At 39.6% G+C, this 21,281-nt stretch overlaps 1 protein-coding gene across 2 annotated transcripts; it reads right to left on the reverse strand.

Moving 5' to 3' along the window:
- Positions 1-1,736: 1,736 nt before the first annotated feature.
- On the reverse strand, positions 1,737-16,177 carry malt1 (MALT paracaspase 1). 2 transcript variants are annotated; one of them, XM_082553233.1, is made up of 17 exons: positions 15,248-16,177; positions 14,045-14,211; positions 13,723-13,844; positions 12,024-12,171; positions 9,921-10,099; positions 9,692-9,788; positions 9,545-9,592; positions 8,409-8,432; positions 8,260-8,304; positions 7,125-7,328; positions 6,632-6,809; positions 5,603-5,674; positions 5,397-5,524; positions 4,829-4,978; positions 3,948-4,105; positions 3,695-3,820; positions 1,737-2,548 (listed from the first exon to the last, which is right to left on the reverse strand). In XM_082553233.1, the coding sequence occupies exons 1-17, from the start codon at positions 15,394-15,396 to the stop codon at positions 2,057-2,059; spliced, it is 2,487 nt and encodes an 828-aa protein (XP_082409359.1). In that variant the 5' UTR covers positions 15,397-16,177; the 3' UTR covers positions 1,737-2,056. The 2 variants fall into 2 exon arrangements, with proteins under 2 accessions (XP_082409359.1, XP_082409360.1); XM_082553234.1 differs by lacking the exon at positions 9,545-9,592 and having other exon boundaries at positions 15,248-16,176.
- Between the last annotated feature and the right edge of the window lie 5,104 nt (positions 16,178-21,281).

A 21,281-nucleotide genomic window follows, 5' to 3' on the forward strand; every position in this document is an offset into this window, starting at 1 on the left:
TCCCCTCTGTTGGTCTTCCTTGGTCTCTTGTGTTCTGGGGGCCTCTGGATGTCTGGAGTTTTGATCTCCTCCACACCTGCTTCACGCCCTGGAGGACGGGGCTGTGGCCCCCCCACACCCTCTAGCAGATTATTACATGAAGGAACCTTTTAAAAAAACAAAAAACAAGCGCGTCCATGCTCACAGGTGTACACACGGGTGATCACACCCACAAACTACACCCTTTTTGGCTCCTACCTCAAAGCACACTGTGTTCTGTTGATTTTATGTGCTGCACAATAATGTTTAACATTTAGTATTTACTGTCATATTCCCATATATCATTGTGATGTTGTTTATTCTATTACTCTTGTTCTCTTCTGCTTGCTTTCTTTTTTCTTTCTCAGCAGGTGATCCAGGTGATTGATATATGCATTTTTTTTCTCTGCCCGTTCTGTTGGTTTTTGTCTTTTGCCCTTCTCCCCCGTCCCTCTTCTCAGCTGTTTCTCTTTCCCTCTTTCTTTCTCCCCTTCTTTCCCCCAGTCAAGTCTGTCCCGTATTCAGTAAGTGAAAATAAAATAAACAATAAAAGGTGAATCAAATGGACCATTACGGCAAGGCTGGGATGGTCAGTTTGGTAAAGTAAATCCGTTGGGCATCTTTCTTTGCCTTTAGACAACAATTCTGATGGCAAAAGAGCCAAACGGGACAGGCCAAAAAAAAAAACAAAAAACAAAAAAACTTATGAACTCGATCTCCCACTCCAAAAGTATGAATATTTTGGAGCAGCCCGGTGGTTAGCATGGTGGTTAGCACTGTTGGCGACTTGTCCAGTGTGTACCCCGCCTCTCGCCCTATGACAGCTGGCTCCAGCACCCCTCCACTCCAGCAAAGGATATGCGGAAGTGAATGGATGGATGGATTTAAATTCTAATAAGTTACTTGATTGTAACCACGTGTTGCACTCTACATAAAGTGATCTATACTAATTAGAAGTCATGACTAAAGGGGACAAGAAATGCTGCACTGTTGGGCCCTACTCTCAGAAACTGAAGCCAGGTTTAATAACTAAGGGGTTAAAGTCTCGTGTGGTTGGTTGGTTCCGAAACTAGTGACAGAATCGATAACGCAGAGGAAAATAAGGTCACTAAAACTAAAATTCAGTTTAAGTTGATCACATCTGTGCTGTCTCCCATTGCAACAATGAGTTTTATGTTAAGGATTTACTGTTCACTTTCACTCTGTCTCTTCAGCAGTAAGTGGCTCTTCGCTGTTTGGCTAGTTGCATTCAAACGGGAAAATCCAGGGTTAGCCGTAATGTTCAGGTTTGTAAAGCACTTTATAAATGAGGGCCATATCTTACATATATACTTTAATGGTATATATGTAAGATAAAATAAGGAAAGGGCGATCCACTATAAGATTATTTCCAATTTATGCTATTTCTACAATTCAGAGGAAAATAATATTATAGAATTATACTTTTTGAACCAGTATTTGATGGCTGTAATGATATATCACCAGTTAACCCATTCATATATTTACACAGTGAAAGCAGAGAGAACATAAAAATACACACAAATTCCTCATCCAGCTGGTGGATTCAAACCCAAGACCCAAGACTTTTGCTGTGAGGCAAGAGTGCTAACCACTGCACCACCCTTAACCTTCATATATAATACCAAAAAAGCTGCCAAGTCACAAATGTATAAGTAATAATTATAAATACAGGAATACAAACATGGATGTAAACCACCTCTTTTTCTCAGGTTTATTTGATAAAATGCATACCATGTACCGTTTTTATTTTAATGCCCACCTAGTTTGTAGTTTAAATGCATCTGGCTAAGAAAAATAGTTTCAGCTCTATTTTTAAGTCTCTGAAATACTGTTACATGAGGACCTATTAGTCAGTTTACTCAAATACATGTTTTCAGTTCTCAAAACAGATTTACAAAGGTCAGCATAACACTTTCTGAAACAACCGATGTATAAAATATACATTTGAAATATGTAACAACAAGAGCAGCAGTAATATAGATTCAGAACTACAGACATTTAAAGCTCCTATTCTGTCTCACTGTGGCTGTAGCTGCAGACTGTTGATGAACACAGTCTGCAGCTCGTTGATGTCGTCTGTGGTCTCTATGGGAATGCTGAGCCTGCCTGGTGAGCTCGAAAGCCCACCGGAGGTGTACGGTGGGTCATAGCGACACTGGCTGAGATTTTCATAGTAGATATCCCCGCAGCCTCCAACTGCGCCCTGCAGATGCTCACCGATGTCCAAATAGCGATGCTGCGGGGAGAGGCGGTTGTAGTCCTGGGCCTGGTGTGACCCGTGATAGAGGTGGTGGCGGTGTTCGGGTCCAGGGCTGTGACAGGGGCTGTGGGATGGACTGTGGGGCATCAGGCAGGTCTGCAGGCAGCTGTTTCGCCGCATGGCCCGGTGGAGATCCAGTCGGGCTATCAGCGGCTTTCCAATGTTGACGCTTTTCGTCCAGTGGATCGGATGATCGTCGTCCATAGCAGTGAAGGTTCCCTGAAGACACACGGTGAAGACCAGCTCCTCCTGTTGCATGAGGTGTTAGCACACAAAAAGTTGTATTAATCAACACTCAAAGCTGTTGTAGCACAAAATGAAACCACATCAAATAATTTCTGAATTATAAATCATCTTAACAACTGTGAATAAACTTTATGGTGACCAGGTAAATCCTCCTACTTCCAGTGATCCTATAAGTTTTCTATGTGTCAACTATTCAATAGTTTATCTATACAAGAGGAAAAGTTTAATGACTTTTACTTTACACACGCAAACATCACTATATCTATTAGATCAGAGATTAGCGAGGATTAGCAAGAGGAGAAGATCTTAATAAATCATAATCTGGGGTGGCTGTGGCTACATGTAGCTTGCCATCACCAGTGTGTGAATGGGTGGATGACTGAATGTGTAAAGTGCTATACAAATACAGCATTTAATAATGCCTCACAGCCTCCTAGAAGATCCACATGTGAAAATCCTATTTGATTTTCAACAAATTTGATTTTCACATTCGTTGATCTCTGACATCAACATGTTGTGACCCTGACCATTAACCATCATCTTTTATAGCTGAAGAGTAAAGATTATCCGCAGATGTCGATGTAGCAGCGGAGCAGATGTTACAGATGTTATACAAAGCTTCTCTGCCTATCCATTAAGTGGTGCAGAAGGTGGTCAGGAGAAATCATTAATTTTCCATAAACATTCATCACAGTTATTCATTTGGATGACCTCTGATGGAAAGAATAGCAAATGTGTACTCATTCAAACTAAATTCAAGCTGAATTCAAACAGCAACAGGATTGAAAGGATATAATTCCCTCAGCAAGTAACATGAATGCACTCCACAGCTGGTAGCTTAATATCCAGACACACGTTAGGGATTGCTCCACCCTTTGTGTAATATCTCCACATCTATTCCTACTCCTCAGATCAACTTATCCATCAACCAGAAAAAAGCCAGTTACATTCACACTGTGGCCTGGGAAGTGCGAGTATAGTTAAAACTCCATGAAACACATCCCACTACGCTCCGATCAGCTCACCAGTCTCAGACCTCAAATTAACCATGATGTTAGCTGGATCCAGCACTCTATATTTCCTCCAGTTAGGTCCAGCTCCGAAATCTAGCACACTAAGCGATATACTGTAAATATTTATAATTCTTACCCTAAGCTTCTGCAGTGAGCTGAGTCTGGTGTAGAGACAGTGTTGCGGCAGACTGCTGGACAGGAGGTAGATCCCTGTCTCCTCTGGAGTTTCTCTATTCATCAATTTAGGATCCACATCAAGGTCCTAAGGGAGTTTTCACAAACAGAAAAAGTTGCATATTTACAGACACTTATGGTGTAACTTCTCCTTCACTGCTTAGTGATAGACAGATACAAATGTATGTTCTGCTTTCAGATTCATGAGAGCATACCTGTGAGAAGTCAGTGACGTGTGCTTGACAGAAGGACATGTCTGTAGGTTTCTTAACGATGTGAGTGTAAATCACGAGCACATTGGAGAACTCCGCAGCGAAGCCCAACTTAATCTGAGCGCCGCAGTCAAAGTTGAGACACATACTCTCAGGAAGTTCTGCAGTAAAATACAGAAACGAATTTAGACTCACATACATTTAAGTTTGCATACATTTGACCGAAAGTCCACCTGTAACCATTTACTTAAAATGAAAACTGAAAAACTTTGACTCCCATGTCCCAAAGATTAATAATAACAGCTTTATTATTATTAATCATGTGTGTGTGAATAGTTTTTTGTTTTTACATTGCCCTTGTGCCTAAAAGAATTGAAAGAAAAATGCTAAATATGCATTACAGTCCTTTTAGTACAACTAAATAATGACTAACACAACAATATGTCAAATATATATCACTCATTCACCAAAAATGTCTTTAGTTTGTAAAATACTGAATGCTTTCACTGCTTCTCTCTCAAATGCCACAAATAAAACAGGCACGAAAGAAAAAGCAGCATTTAAAGTGAGAAACCTAACAGGTTGGGACAATATTTAGAGGAACTGGGTCCCCCTCAGACACTGTGAAAGCAAGATTTACAACAGTAAGAGCGAATGACTTCTCCATTGTAGGGGCAAATACTAGAAGAGGCACCGTGGCTGTTACAGGGTGCGTCTCTCACTCTACTGATTGTTGCCCCTTCACCAAGTTTCTACCAGTATAAGCTGAGCACTTTTTCACCATTTGTAAAAATCTGACTGAGCCTCCAGTTCTGAGCTGCCATAGGCAAATAAGGTTTTTAACATATAAAAAAAATGCTTTAAATCTCTAGTACTAAACTCACCGTGAGCTTTTGCCCACTGTCGGCTGTGGGCATGAGCGAGATCAGCGCTGTCTCCGGGCAAAATAGGATCCGTCAGCGCTCTCCTCTCCGACAGACTGCTGCGGATCTCCAGAGCCTGCTTCCCCTTTGTAGCGTCAAACTGGCCCATATCTGTGCACAAAACATAAATCAGACAGTCTGCAGTTATTATAACACAAAAAGCCAAAACATCCTTACATGACCTGAAACGCAATCAGATTAAAAACATTGCATTGGGAGTTGAGAGGCATTGGATTTTTAATTTAACAAAAGCTAATGGATCATAAACTTGTGGGTCCTTGAAGGAAACTCCATTAGCCAACAAGCATGGAAGAATAATGGAAAGCAGAATACGTTTAATTAAATTGTTTTATTCTTTTCATTAAACTGACCGCTGAAACACATCCTGCAGGAAACACAGTAACTGAAATGCAATTTAATTTAAATTTTGCCAAAGGATTCAAAATGCTCTGCTGATCATCTTTTAACTAAGTGCTTCCTACATTGTCTCTGATGTTAGCATATGCTGTACTTTTGTGTTGTTTCTTACCCTCGGCGACTCTGTCCAGCACCACAGTGATCTTCTCGTCATCCAGCAGGCGCTTCTTCAGAAACTTGACAAACACACCGTTGGTGAAGCCGGTGGAGCTCAGCTCAAAGGCCTCTGCATCTTGGCACCTGAACAGCCAAACAAATAATTCAACACTTCATATCTGGGAAACCAAAACCATGTATGAAGTTAATTTATGGACTTACGTAGCATATCCAAAGACAATGTTGGCGGTAACCCTCAGGACGACGTTTGAAGTGCTGTCATCGTGAATATTCCTGAAAATAAATATGTAAAATTTTGATACTTTCTAAACTTTAAGCTAGAGAGACAATAGTTTCCTAACGGTCCTTTTCTTAAAGAAAACAGAATATATGCAGTGCTCAAAGAAAATTAGAGGAACACTCAAAGCAGACATTGGGTCTTGAAGGTCGACGTACATGCTCGTAATGAGATGCCGGATTACATCCTGTTTGATCTTCTCACAGACCTGGATCAGGACATCGAGAGCTCCTGGATAGTCCGTGGCTTAATTTGACACATGGTCTTTTATCCCCATACCAAACAGCAATCAGTGTAGTGCTGGCTAGCATGTTTAGGTCTGATCTTCAAAGGATATGCCTCCCCAGACCAACACTGACCCAATACAAACAAATCATGTTGGATGATGTTACAGGCATATTGTTCACCAAGGTGTCTCCAGATACTTTGTCACATGTGCTCGGTGTGAATCTTCTGCTACACCCTCCACAATCTTGAGACTGTGTCGGGAGACACAGCAAACCTTCTTGTGATGACACATACAGATGTGCCATCCTGGAGAAGGTGGACTACCTGTGCACCCTGAATGGGCTGTAGATACCATCTCATGGTATGAGCAGTGACAATGCCACTAACAAACACCAAAACTAGAGAGAATCAGTCAGGAGGGACGAGGAGAGAGCAATTCAGTTCAATTTTATTTATATAGCACCAAAACTGTTGCCTCAATGCAGTTATAGCAGTGGTCAGTAACGGCCACTTGTGCAACCTTTCCTTTTGGGGGCGATGTCTTCTTGTTACCTGCTCAGTGCCACTGGTATCACTTTTATTTGAACCAACGCTGCTAAAATGGGTTCACAATGTTTCCTGCTTTGTAGCAGGACAGACGGATACCCCGGCGGTTTAACTGACTGTGTGTTATACAGTGATGATCTGTGTTCTCTTGATTTTTTCTGAATGACTCTAGCACTCACCTCTTCCTGCACATGTCCAGCAGAAAAACATTGAGGTCCGTCTCCTTTTCCTGCATCAGTTTAAGGATGCTCTGCACACACAAACAGTTGGCTGAGCGGTACGGATTTGGAGCATCTACTGGCACCATGAAACTGTTTCCATAGTTTTCATATCCGTGACCAGCATAGTACAGCAGACCTAAAGAGGAAAGTCGGCATTTCAGTCAGGCAGCTGAGAGATACAAGATCTGGTTGCATACAGCTTTTTTTACTGTTGTTATTTAATGTTTATTTAATTAGAATAACATTTGTTAAGTTATAAATAATCTTGAAAATGCTATGCATTCATTTATATTTTCTTATTTTATCTAAATATTGTTTATGCTTAGATTAGAAGGATTAAAATGGTAGTGTTTCTCTTTCATGCTGTGTTTTGGGATCCGTATATTTCTGTCACCTTCTGGGCTGAAACAATGGCCCAAACCGCTCAGAGGTAAGTCAAATGCAAACGTACCATAGACTCCTTTGTGAAGCAGCAGTAGAAACTCATCTACAGCATTTCTCATCTCTGACTCTGTGAGGTCTAGTAGCGAAACCACCTTGAAGTTTAGCTGCCGCAGGAGGTTAGTGAGATCATAAACATCCACCATTGGAGCTTTAAGCTGCGGGTGGTTCTGGTAAGACAGGTTTCCGATCAGCAGGGCCACTTTGTCAGTTGCTGGGATCAAACACATGAAAGGGAGAAAATGATGAATGTAATAAAAGGAATACCATCCAAAAATCAATGACATACATGGTTTCAGAACTGGAAAGTGAAGTGGAAACAGAAAATAACTGAAGGCGGAAGCGCTGCAAAATAAAATGACATGTGTGACAACGGTGCAAAATCCAGTTATGAAACCTTACAGGTGTGTAGCGAACATCAGAACAAAGGCAAAGTTCACTGGAACATGACGTTAAGTAGTATCGGTTTAAAGGTGTTATAACGCAGGGGCTTTCCTTTTTCCCCCACATACGACTCATCTGCTTTGCTTACTTTTAATATCATGTAAATGACAACAAAGTCCATGTTTTTTTCCTGTCCTTATTTGAGTAAATCTGCTGGTACTGTTTTGCACAGGATCGTTTGTTCAGTTAGACTACAATAAACAATGATTTCCAATGGCAGTTCCTATTTTTTTTGCATGGCTGCACAGTACATGTTAGAGCAAGAAAAACATCCATCAGAAGAAACGGGAAATTTACATACATTCACAGCATTTGTGGTTTATTGTTTGCACAAACTAGAAACTGAGGTAGAGATGATAAGAATCATAATAACCAAGAAATGGAGGGAGGAAGGAAGGAAGTGTTTCATACAACAGTGACATTATTATCACGCTGATGTCATAAAACACGCCAGCCTTTTGTGAAGCTTTTCCTTTTTTGGTGAGTAGCTTTTTTTAGTGGGTGTTATTCTCTGGTGTTTAGTGCATGATGCTGCAAAGTGTTATTTTGTCCTTGTGTGTGGCTGCTAACACTGTGCTACAAGAAGGTTTCACATCTTTGTGTTGGCGTAAGTACTGAGACTGAAACTGATCGCAGTAGTATCGCACATGCAAAGTAGAGGAACTGTGCACCAGCTATCAGTCCTGCATAAAGACACTCACCATAAAGTTGTTCAGGAATACTGTTTAGGAAGAATTCATTGGAACCTAAAAAACAACAAGAAAGTCAACACAAAGCCAAGCATAACATAGGAAGTGTTGTTTAAGAGAAATATTTGATGTCTATGCTTGCTGCGCGTGGTTCCTCTTACCTTCTCCAATGGCGTAAATGTCATCTAGGAAAAAAAAATATCATTATCACTCAAGTTTAGCGTACAAAACTGATTAGTTAAATGAAAGGGTGAAACTTAATAGTAATAAAAGTAATAGTAATAATATTCAGAATTAATAAGAAAGAAAAGACCAAAACCAACACTGAAGTAATCTGCTAACGTCTCTTTGTGCACAAGGACACATGATCAGTCTGCTCTTTGTCTACATTTCATTTATAGACTCTACAGAGATTCAGGGGAAGCAAACAGATGCATGAAACAGTGAGCAAAAAGCATTTATTGTTTCAGTATTTAAGTAATATTTTCCCCTGTTGCATCTGATTCAGCTCGAATAAATATGACTGAGCATTCAACTTAAAATGGCTTGCAACTGTTCTCATAGTGGTCCGCAGTGGGATACTACACCACTGGATTTAAATGATGTGTTTCAGAAACATTTTTACACAGATTTCTTTTTTTTTTTTTACTTCCAATCTGGCCAGAAAAACAACTTGTTTAAATGAGTAAACACTTTTTAAATGATGCTGGAAGCTCGTAGGTTGTTTTTTTTCCCCGCAGTAGCAAACACTGTGTCATGTCACTCCTAGTTCCCCTCAATCTCTACAACTGAAGTAGAGAGTACAAAATTAGCATGACCCACAGAGCCACAAAAACCACAATAATTGAAAAAACAACAGAATGATACACAGAAACTATTTGGTGGTCTAAATGTTTCTTTGTGAGTATTTGTAACAGTCAAAGGATGCTGAGTGTGGGACTGCAACAGTCATCATCACACGTAATGGACACGTAACCACAACTTAGTGCTGCAGACATTTTTCCCCATACAGCAATCGAGCTCTGTCACACAGACAGAGAAACACGATGAGTGGTTGAATTGGATCACTTCATTAAGTACCACAGATAAATATGAAATGCATTAAAGATGACAGGAAGGATTGATTTTAGTACAATCAGAAAGCATGCATGTGAGTTTTGTGCTGATTAGTGAGAATAATCCAAGACCACGATCCACATGCAATCTGAATGAAGTTGTGATTTCCATTCGCATGCAGCTAACACCTGCTAACTGTTACCCAATTTAAAACACCATGCACCAGTGCCTTCAACTCTACCTTCAGAGCACTCCATTGCCCCTGAAATCTGGACTGATATCCTTGGTGCTTTCAGTTAAGAACAGAGGCAAATAATCGCTCAAATATGATGACAATGAAACTGGTTCAATAGTAATTTTAAACAAAATGTCTTCAAGTGTGACATACCTATCACAACATCAACTTCATTGGTCCACATTCTCTCAGAGCTGCTGCTGATCTCACAGCGATACCTGCCTTGTTGTTCCTGCATCACGTGAGGAATCTGAAATATACACACAGTTATGCCACAACAGTTTTAATGTCTCAAAACACACACACACACACACACACACACACACACACACACACACAAACAAGCAATAAAAGAAAAACATTTCTTCCCATATCCTCTCACCATGAGTTTCCTCTTTGTAGAATTCGGAATTGGGACTCCATTCCTGTGCCACTGGTATCGAGGAATCGGCCGTCCCACGGCTCCGCATTCCAGCTGCAAATCTTCCCCAACATGTAGCCGCTGGGACTGAGGCTGGATCACCACCTTTTGTCGACCATCTAAAAAGTGATAACTCTGCCCTGATGATGTGAGGAAAGAAGACAATTACACACAGCACTGCATAACGTATTCTTCATCCGTTAAAGGATTCCCATTTGAGCTGGAAAAAGTGACAGAGTTTCAGGTCCCGCAAAAATAAACAAGTCCTGTTCAGACAAAGAACAGGAAACTGAGGTCAGTGAGCTTCAAACACTAACAATATCTCAGTGATGAATCATTTGTTTTCAATGGAGAAAATCTACATAAAGTCAGAATAAAATGTTGGAATACTGGAGAAAACCTTTGTACACAACACCAAGAAAGAAACTTCTGATTAACTGTGTAAACTGCAAGATTTTGCATACTGTTTTTTATGTTATTTAATTACTAGTACATTATTAGGTTGCAACTGTTGGTTGTTGTCCTCAAAGAGGGATATAGGTTAGCTGGGAAAGTTATTTTTATTAACAGTCAACCAAATCAGGCAAAGCTATTTTACAGTGACAAAAGCTTGTAGTGTGCCATTTATTAGCTTTGAGCAATAAGGCCACATCTTCGTCACAGCATCCATGTTATTTTCATATTCCAAGCACAGGAGCACAGGGTAGCTGGAAGGAAGTAAAACAAAAACTCATAAAAGACAAACATCTGAAGAGCATATGTATTAAATATTGCAAGTGTGCTAGCTATGTGCACAGTATATAGCTAGCGCACACTGCAAGGCATCAGGTCAGAACGATCACAGTCACTGGTCCTTTTTTGAGGATTTAAATTCCACACTTAAACTTCTTCTCTAGTACCACACATTCAAGATGTGTACCAGCAGGCGTGGCTCTGGATTATGAAATACTTCGCCTGCTATCCAAACAATATAACAACAAACTGTCAATCACTGCTGCTTTGCATTGAATAGACAAGAGCTTTTGGTCTTATAACTAATCTGTAACAATTGTGATGTAACAAGAGTGCAGTGTTTAACACCACGCTAATTCGCACACACGCTAGATTCTTGAGATTCTTGGCTGAGCAGCTGTAGCGCAGAATTAATATTTAGCGCATTTATGCTAATAACCACAGCAATTAACCACAGGAATTACAAAATCACTTCTGCATCACGCTAAAGCCATTCACAAACGCTGCTAAAGAAACTTCAATGTTTTAGCTTTAACTGGAGATAAGATTACCAACGGCTCTACAAAAAAGGCCCTTTCTCTAACAGTAAGAACTCATGACAGCCCTCCTGTCTTGGCCAGAGTTGATGTGTTTTTGGAGGTTTTTTGGTAGGCGGAGTCAATCAATGCAAATGGGAGCACTTGGTCAGTTTCCAGCATTTGAGCTGTATCCCTCTCTCTCTCTTATCTACCCAGCATTATGTTACTTGTTTTGCCTGCTTCAACCTTTTAATATAGTTTTGCATAGTACAACACCTGACACCAGGCGTGGGGGAACTCCAGGTCTCAAGCGCCAGTGTCCTACAGGTTTTAGATGTGTCCTCGATCCAACACAGCTGATTTAAATGGCTACATTACCTCCTCAACATGTCTCGAAGTTCTCCACAGGCCTGGTAATGAACTAATTGTTTGATTCAGATGTGGTGACCCAGGATGATATCTAAAACCTGCAGGACACCGGCCCTTGAGTTCCCAATCCCCGCTCTTACACTCACCATTTTAACTCCACCTGCTGAGATGCTGACAACACTGACCTCATAACCTCTTTTCAGTTAATACTTTTAATTTAAACTGTGTCTCTTTCAGTTTTTGTCATGGCTCATGAGGTGAATCATGACCTGATAACTTAATTTCTTCTATCCACACAGCGGACAGCATATAGACAGTGATGTAATTCAACTCCTAAAGCCCAGAGATGTGAAATATATACAATCAGAGCTGTAACATCAAACATCACCTTAACTGAATATGATTTTTGGACAGATCTACTGAATATAAACCTGCACAATCTTACCGTAACACAAGGTGACATTCAGGACATCCACCTGAGCCCAGTGGCTGAACTCAAAGGCATCTCCACAGTTGACTCTGCAGATGTAAAAACCAGCATCCTTCATCTGGACTGGACTTATTACCAAGTCTGGGGAGAAGCTGTTTGGAACCTGAAGTTTGAAAACCACATTTATTAGTTTACAAGGTTGTTCCCAGCTCAGAAGTGAGACAATTTCGACACCACAGTCATTTTATCTAATGCCTGAAAACTCTGCATGATGGAAACATTATGTCATCATTATGGACATAATAAACTGGAAGGTATATGCATTTTTCTCAACTTGGGCCTGTGAGCTTTGTCTTTCTTTGATCTTCTACTGTCAATGATCTTTATGAGTCGCTGAAATCCAAAAAGGGATGATAAAGTCTTTTACATCACAAGATCAGGAGCAAGCAGGGCATAAGGAGCACTGTTTCTATTTGAAAAAGGTGCTGATTGAGATCACTTCAAGCCCAAACTTGTTAATTTTGTACTTCAGCTCAAGTTTGTGACTCACTGCTTAAAATCCTGACTTCCTTAAAGACTTCTGCCAGGAAGTACTGCTTAAGGAAATGCATTTCAGAGACCGTGAGGCAAAGTTAACAGTTTGGGGAAAAATATTTTTTAAAATAACCTTGCAGTTACCTAAAATTACATTTAGTGTCTTGAAAAAAAATTGGAAAAAAATTGTGTATTTATAAAACTAATGTCCTTAGTTTTAGTCTGTTAGTTCATTTAGGGAAATCAGGCTGAAGAGGCTGACAAACAGCCTCCTTATAATCATTAAAAACACACAAACAACACTGACACTAATGAAATTTAAACATTAACTACACAACACAATGAGCAAAACCACTCTGTAAACTGAGTGAAAATAAACTAAAACCAAAACACAAACTCATTAGAAAAGATCAAAGCTTTGGGTAGAAACTTAGACATGAGCTCCTTCCTCCTAATAATACGACAGCATCTGAATGTGTCTTTTTCTATGATTGAGCACCCATGATGAAGGAAGGAAGTGTTTCATACAACAGTGACATGATGATGAAGGATGTAAAAGTTACATCCTTCAAGTCAGAATGAGTAACACTTATGTATCCCTTTCAGCATGGCGTCACAAGACTGAATGCATGCTGACGCTGACACATGCAGACAATTGCAACTGTGCACCTTTATGAGTTGCTCAGCTCACTAAAAAACATCCCTGCGCTATAGGAAGAGATTCAGGTAAGTTTCTTAACCACTTATTTAGGATCACCCATTAACTATGATGAAACAACAGTGCTATTTACTGCACCGATGATAGGGTAATCATGTCTTCTCACTATTGGAAATACTCTGTTTTATGGGAAAGTCCTGACTGAGAAGAGAATGCAACCGCAGGACTCACTAGTGGTGAATTTACCGGATCATGCAGGTGGACTTTGTACTAGGAAGTTGTCGGTTTAAACACCATTTAATGTTTGATCAGACCATGTTGGACATTTTTGATCTCACATGCATTTCAGTTGTGTCATTTCTAGTAAAGTTAGTAAAGTTATGGCTGCAGTGAATGTGTGAAAAACGCTAAAGAGGTTTTAACGCAAGTACTTCAATTTAAAGTCAGAAAAAATTCAATGTGTGTGTGTGTGTGTGTGTGTGTGTGTGTGTGTGTGTGTGTGTGTGCGTCAGAGGAACTCACCTCTTCCTTAGATTTGAACCACTGGTACTGTACTGGAGACTTGCCCACAGCATGGCAGCTGAGCCGCAGATTGTGGCCACATATAATGGATACAGACTGGGGCTGAATGAGGATCTGGAGGGCTGCACATGTACAGGATAATTACTGTGAATTTACACTGATTTAGATGGACTGTATACAGCAGAACTTTGTGGTGCCTATAAGTTTCATCCAAACAGCACAATGAACTGCGAGCTTCAGATGAGAAATAAAAAGAATGCAGAAAGTGAAGATTAACCTGCATGATTGACAACATAGCAGCATCGATGTGGTTTTACTCTACCTGGCGGTTTCAGGCACTGCAGAGCCTCTGAGTTGCCTAAAGTTTGGAGGTAGTCCATCAGATGGCCTGTGGTGCAGCCTCGCTCTCCCATCAGCCTTAGCAGCATGAGACTCGGGCTTCCCTCCAGCTCCAGCACCTTCAGCGAGCACATCTCCATGTCGTCCGAGCTGGAAAACATGTAGGTGATTGTCAGCATTTCATATTTCAAATCGTATTACAGTAAAACTCGTCTTTACCATTTTCACACACGAAAACTCAGATCATAAGAAACTGTTAGACAAAGATAAGGGAATAAGTTTACACAAATTTAAAAGAAAGGCAAATTAATGATAATCTTTAAACCATCTGCACTGCTTAGTGCACAATCAGTGAAACACTTTATCTAACAGATAGATGTTAGTGTCATACCGTAACACTTGTATTTGTTGAAGCTTATTACAAAGCTCCTTAATAAGTTATATTTAAGAGCTGATATGTCTTGCTGTTCAGTTTTTGTGATTCTCTATTTACCTGAACTCCCTTCTTTTGTGCTATTTTACACTTGTCTGAGCTTATTTAGTTTGTACTTATTTGATTGAGCCACGTTGTTTTTTAAGTTTTGGCTGCTGTTTTGGTATAATAATGCATATTTCATCTTATAAGCAGACTGCACTGTACGGGGAATATATGTACTCAAACACACGGTGTAATAGTGATATTAGGCAGGTGTGATATCATATGATAATGTTACAGCTGTACAGTAACAGCTAGGATGAAAAAAAACAGAGGCAAACATTAGTCATCATCATTATTTGTTAATAAAACTGCATATAAATAATGACTGGACCCTACACTTTTGATTGATAGTTTCATTAACTGCCATTAACCTGGAAGACGCTGTAAGGAAAAACAAATATTTGTCCAATTTAATCTCTCAATGAGGGTTTCTTGATTTTATTAACTTGGAGTTACATATTTATTTATGCCAGAAAATATACAGGTTAATTGTGCATTACTGTATTACATACTCTACACCTTTATTTTTTAATATAAACCACAACATAAAATTGACAATAACCACCAAACCGAACAGTGTAACTATAATGAAAGTTAATCGCATTAGTCTCCATTAGCTTTAATAAATAAACCGGTGGTTAAGTGTATGCATGCAATGATTTCTGGTCATTTGCTAAGTACAAGTACTAATAGTAATGTTTAACCCACCTGACTTTAAACCGTCTATCATTGCCAACAATCTCTCCAAGTTTTCGCCATCCTTTAGTGCTGGATTTGTCCAGCACCTCACACAGCCTCTTCACAACCGGCTCCTTCAACGAGTTGATCTTCGTGGACCGTTCCAAAGAGTCCGACATGACAGTTCCTCAACCAAAGCTCACCATCAACGTGTTTCTATCGCACGCAAAAGAAAAGTTATGGCACGAGAAATAAAATATGTCTACTTCCTGAAAGAAATGATAAAGTTGACAGACACGCCTACAGCGTCGTCTTGGTTTTTCCCCGTGGTGCAGCTCAGTTGTGGTTTCCTTCTAACAAAGACCACTTATGCATAAAGATGAGTCTCTGCATGTACGCTTGTGAAGCGAGAGGCGAAAAGAAAATCCCGAACTCTGGCCTGTTTTCAGAGTTTACCTCCTTTCATTAATTCAACGCCATTAAGATAAACCAAGTAACTTACTCAAAAATTAACCTGTGTGATATCTCATTTTCTATTCGTAATTTTGTTTGGCGTTAATCGAAAGAGGATAGCCTACTAGCTAGCTCTGTGCAAATGCCAAAGAGAGTGTAGCTGCCCTCTACTCGCCATTTGACTGAGCCAACACGATTATTTGGTATTTGTTCAATGTAGTTAAATACGTCACTGTTTTTTTTTTTTACTGTAAACGCTGCTAATACTAGCTAGTATATACCAAATAACCCTTATTTATCAAGGTTAATCTATATATTCTTTTCTTTTAACATGCAACGTCCTCGTATATTAAACGAGTGCTCAGGCTTAAAATCACAAACCAAGTGGCACAGACACAGGAACTTGAGGAGAGGTGAGTCATCTCGCTCAGTTTGCACTCTTTGATTGCAGTCAGCCGCTCAGGTGGGAGCCGGTGACCTCCTCAAAGTGAAGGAGCTAGAAATTTTCTATAGATTATTGGTTGGCACAGAAAATGAACAGGTTTTTTTAAGGATCAATCCTGTTTTCATTTATGTAGGCATCACTTCCTGGAAAGATACATTGAGGACTCAAACAGTTTTTACCCAGTACTGACATTATCAAGTCAAAACTGGTTGTACACAATGTACACAAAAAGGTTATATCACAAAAAAATTATTCTGTTAATCTGGACGTAGTGTTTTCAGTGGGGAAAACATTCACTCATCACTCATCCAAGTGACCATTTAAGTCTCGGCTGACTGCAGGCTTCCCCCACCTTATAAACTAGCACCACTGACTAACCCTAACCTGCAGTCAGCACTGGTTTTGTGAGTTGACCAAAGGAGAGGCTTGACACCCCTTGTCTCCTCTTACAGAATCTCAGAGCTTTTCTTCTATATACTCATATGGAGACTGGCTCTCTGTAAATCCTGTTTTGTCTAAAGGTTTTTTGTTTTGTTTTGTCTAAAGGTACTTTTTGTAATTGCCCCCTGCAAGCTGTAACAAAAGAATTCACCACAAGGTGGCACTGTTTTACCACTGGAAGCATATCTTTTCAGGTGTGTGCTGCTGTTCAATCAGTCCAGTACCATAATAAAACAAAACCTAACAAAACTAACCTGTCTAAACTTAACTAAGCAGCATGTTGTTCATTAATAATATTTTTAAAAGTGATGATGCATGAAAATATTTGAGATATACAATAGATTCGGTATATAGGAGAATGGAGGGATGAAAAGTTCAAATTTAATGCTGGGAAATTCATGTTGAGGAACACACAAAAGAATAAAAGTTAATGTACAGAAACACAAACTAATAAAATTATAGTTGTGACTATTTTACAAACTGCAATGAGACTGCATGGTGCTGTTAGTGTACTCCTAGTGCCAGTCCCAAGCCTGGACTTATTTCCTCACATACTTTTGATATTTTTAGTTATTTTTTTGATGTCTTTAAACTTGTTAGAGTCCTGGGTAAGTGACCCAGTGTTTTGTGTTATTATAATTTTTTGATTTCATCACGGTTTATCATTACTAGTCTTTTGGTTTATGGTTCTGTATTTGTAGCTCTCTAGTTTTTCGCTTTCTGATTTCTTGGTTTTTGTTCCTGTGCATCTCACATTTAGTGTAGGTTTAGTTCTGACTTCACGTTTTTCTCATTCCCCAGTCAGTTGTGTCTCATGTCGCAGTTTGTTACTGTGTCAAGTCCATGTCTGTCGTGTGTTTTCTGTCTTATTTTGATAGTCCCTGTCCTGTGTGCAGTGTGTCTGGTTTTGCTTCCCCTTGTCTCATTAGGCCTGATTTGTCCCAGCTGTGTTACCACCTGTTCCCCATCCTCTCATTAGCTGTGTCCCAAAACTTGGATATTGTGGGCCACGAAGGATACATCCAACCCATCCTTCAAATCTGGGGAAAATGAGGACGCATTTGTCGGCCGGATTAAGAGGAGTCTACGAATTGAGACAGCCTTTGTCGCGTTGCTGTGATGTAATCGGTCTACAAATGTGCCCTCAGGAAGATGCAGCCTATGTTTAAAAAGTTAATTCCTATTTCTCAGTTCCTGGTTTATTTTCTTGTGTTTTAGTTTGAGTTTTTGTGTTTCTAGTTTCAAGTTTTGCTTTTGTGTTTGTAGTACACCCTGCCTGCTACACAGCAAACCTTGACAAAACTGTTTGTGACATACAGTGGGATGCAAAAGTTTGGGCAACCTTGTTAATAGTCATTATTTTCCTGTATAAATCGTTGGTTGTTACAATAAAAAATGTCAGTTAAATATATCATACAGGAGACACACACAGTGATATTTCAGAAGTGAAATGAAGTTTATTGGATTTACAGAAAGTGTGCAATAATTGTTTAAACAAAATCAGGCAGGTGCATAAATTTGGGCACTGTTGTCATTTTATTGATTCCAAAACCTTTAGAACTAATTACTGGAACTCAAATTGGCTTGGTAAACTCAGTGACCCCTGACCTACATACACAGGTGAATCCAATAATGAGAAAGAGTATTTAAGGGGGTCAATTGTAAGTTTTCCTCCTCTTTTAATTTTCTCTGAAGAGTAGCAACATGGGGGTCTCAAAAACAACTCTCAAATGACCTGGAGACAAAGATTGTTCACCATCATGGTTCAGGGGAAGGATACAGAAAGCTGTCTCAGAGATTTAAGCTGTCTGTTTCCATAGTTAGGAACATATTGAGAAAATGGAAGACCACAGGCTCAGTTCAAGTTAAGGCTCGAAGTGGCAGACCAAGAAAAATCTCGGATACACAGAAGCGACGAATGGTGAGAACAGTTAGAGTCAACCCACAGACCAGCACCAAAGACCTACAACATCATCTTGCAGCAGATGGAGTCACTGTGCATCGTTCAACCATTCAGCACACTTTACACAAGGAGATGCTGTATGCGAGAGTGATTCAGAGGAAGCCTTTTCTCCGCCCACAGCACAAACAGAGCCGCTTGAGGTTTGCTAAAGCACATTTGGACAAGCCAGCTTCATTGCGGAATAAGGTGCTGTGGACTGATGAAACTAAAATTGAGTTATTTGGGCATAACAAGGGGCGTTATGCATGGAGGAAAAAGAACACAGCATTCCAAGAAAAACACCTGCTACCTACAGTAAAATATGGTGGTGGTTCCATCATGCTGTGGGGCTGTGTGGCCAGTGCAGGGACTGGGAATCTTGTCAAAGTTGAGGGACACATGGATTCCACTCAGTATCAGCAGATTTTGGAGACCAAAGTCCAAGAATCAGTGACAAAGCTGAAGCTGCGCCGGGGCTGGATCTTTCAACAAGACAACGACCAGAAACACTGCTCAAAATCCCCCAAGGCATTCATGCAGAGGAACAAGTACAGCGTTCTGGAACGGTCATCTCAGTCCCCAGACCTGAATATTATTGAAAATCTGTGGTGTGAGTTAAAGACAGCTGTCCATGCTCGGAAGCCATCAAACCTGAATGAACTAGAGATGTTTTGTAAAGAGCAATGGTCCAAAATACCGTCAACCACAATCCAGACTCTCATTGGAACCTACAGGAAGCGTTTAGAGGCTGTAATTTCTGCAAAAGGCGGATCTACTAAATATTTATTTCATTTCTTTTTTGTGGTGCCCAAATTTATGCACCTGCCTGATTTTGTTTAAACAATTATTGCACACTTTCTGTAAAACCAATAAACTTCAATTTACTTCTCAAATATCACTGTGTTTCTCCTATATGATATATCTAACTAACATTTTTTATCGTAACAACCAACGATTTATACAGGATAATAAGGACTATTAACAAGGTTGCCCAAACTTTTGCATCCCACTGTATATAACACTGACTTTTTCTCCACTATGCAATCTTTTGTCCTGCACCTCCTTAAATTGTCTTACTCACTGTGATTCTCTGTTCTTAATGATTTTACATATTGTAATTTGATAGGTATTTCCATTCATTCTTATTGATTTTTAATTCTTTGTAAAGTAACCTTCAGTGTTTAGTGTTATTATTTAATAAAATATATTTTACCCTAAAGATTAATGGGGTCCAGCCATTTATAACTTCCTTGTTAAATCTTCTTAGAGTTATAACAATTTTATCAGCAGCTGGTTTAAGAGGATGACATTTTACATAAAAAAAAAGACATGCAGAGAAGCCACGAGTTTATTCTTCGAGTTAATCACCATGACAGTCTATGAAGATTAGAGATGTGAATCTATGAGGAGGTGCAGCACAGATTTAACATTTGTTTATGTAGAGTCTATTCAACACAGACTGCAAAACATGCAATTGTCTTGCAATAACATGACAAATTGCATTCTTAGGATTGAAAATGCCAACTGGAACAATGATGGTAATAACAACATAAACTCACCTTTATTTAACGTCACCAAACAAACAGGTTCTTTTGATTGTTTATGGCTATATAAGTAAGTAATGTGTTTAATATAAAATGTGAACATGACTTAAACAGAAACTAAAGGTGTGTCACTCTTAACTGACACGCCAGATGGGCTAAGCACTGCCCAGATAGACAGGCGTGTGGAAAAGTACTGGGGAGCTTCTCTGCTGAACGCAAATTTTTGTTGCTGTGGAAGTTATCCCGCAAACATGTAATGCTTCGCCCAGCCTTGGGGCAAATTACAAGTAGTCACAGTTAAAGCTTTTCACTGAAACCTGTAATTTTACCACATTTGTTTTAAAAATCAGCCCTTTTTAATAAAGCATTTTATTCCTATTGAGCGATCATGTGAGAAGCTTTATCCTATCTTAAAATCAGTATGAGTAATTTCCAGCCACACTTTCCAGTTTCAAATAAACACGGGCAAAGAGTTGACTGAGAGAGTCCAAATGTAACAGTAGAGAAAATCCTGAACACTGAATCATAGTGGATATATTTAGGCTTTTTTTGGTCAGCTATTAACTGTGACTCATCTAGAATCAAAAGGCCTAAAAACTGTATGACATGACAAATACTACAACAGAAAACATATCAAATGTTTGAGCTGAGAAAATGCATTATTTAAAGCAATATACTAACTAATTAACTAACTAACTAAAAAGAAATAAAAATATACTAATTTTGAATTTGATGGCAGCAACATTTCTCCAAAAAAGTTGGTGCAGAGCCATGTTTACCACGGCGTAGCATCACCTCATCTTTTTACAACAGCCCATAAATGTCTAAGACCAGCTGCTGGACTGTGGAAGAAGAATGCTGTCCCTTTCTCGTCTGTTAGAAGATTCTAGCTGCTCTTTCATGATGGACTGAATGTTTTCATTGGTGAAAGGCTTGGACTGCTAGCAGGTCAGTTCAGCACCCAGACATATATGCAGTTTGACAAGCTGAAATACCCACGCTCTTCCCTGAAAAATACATAGTCTGGATGGGAGTATTCGATGCTCTAAACCTTTAAGCGTTGATGGTGCGTTTCTAAATGTTTCCACTTCCACAGGCACTAATGCACCCTCATACCATAAGTGATCATCTAGATCATGTTCACCTAAAGCTCCTTTCTTACATGACAGAGTTTCAACCGGCATTTGTGGATGCACAATGAACTGTGTTTACAGACAGTGATTTGTAGAAGTGATCCTG

The sequence above is a fragment of the Aulonocara stuartgranti genome, assembly GCF_965226115.1.
Source record: "Aulonocara stuartgranti genome assembly, chromosome: 12".
NCBI lineage: Eukaryota > Metazoa > Chordata > Actinopteri > Cichliformes > Cichlidae > Aulonocara > Aulonocara stuartgranti.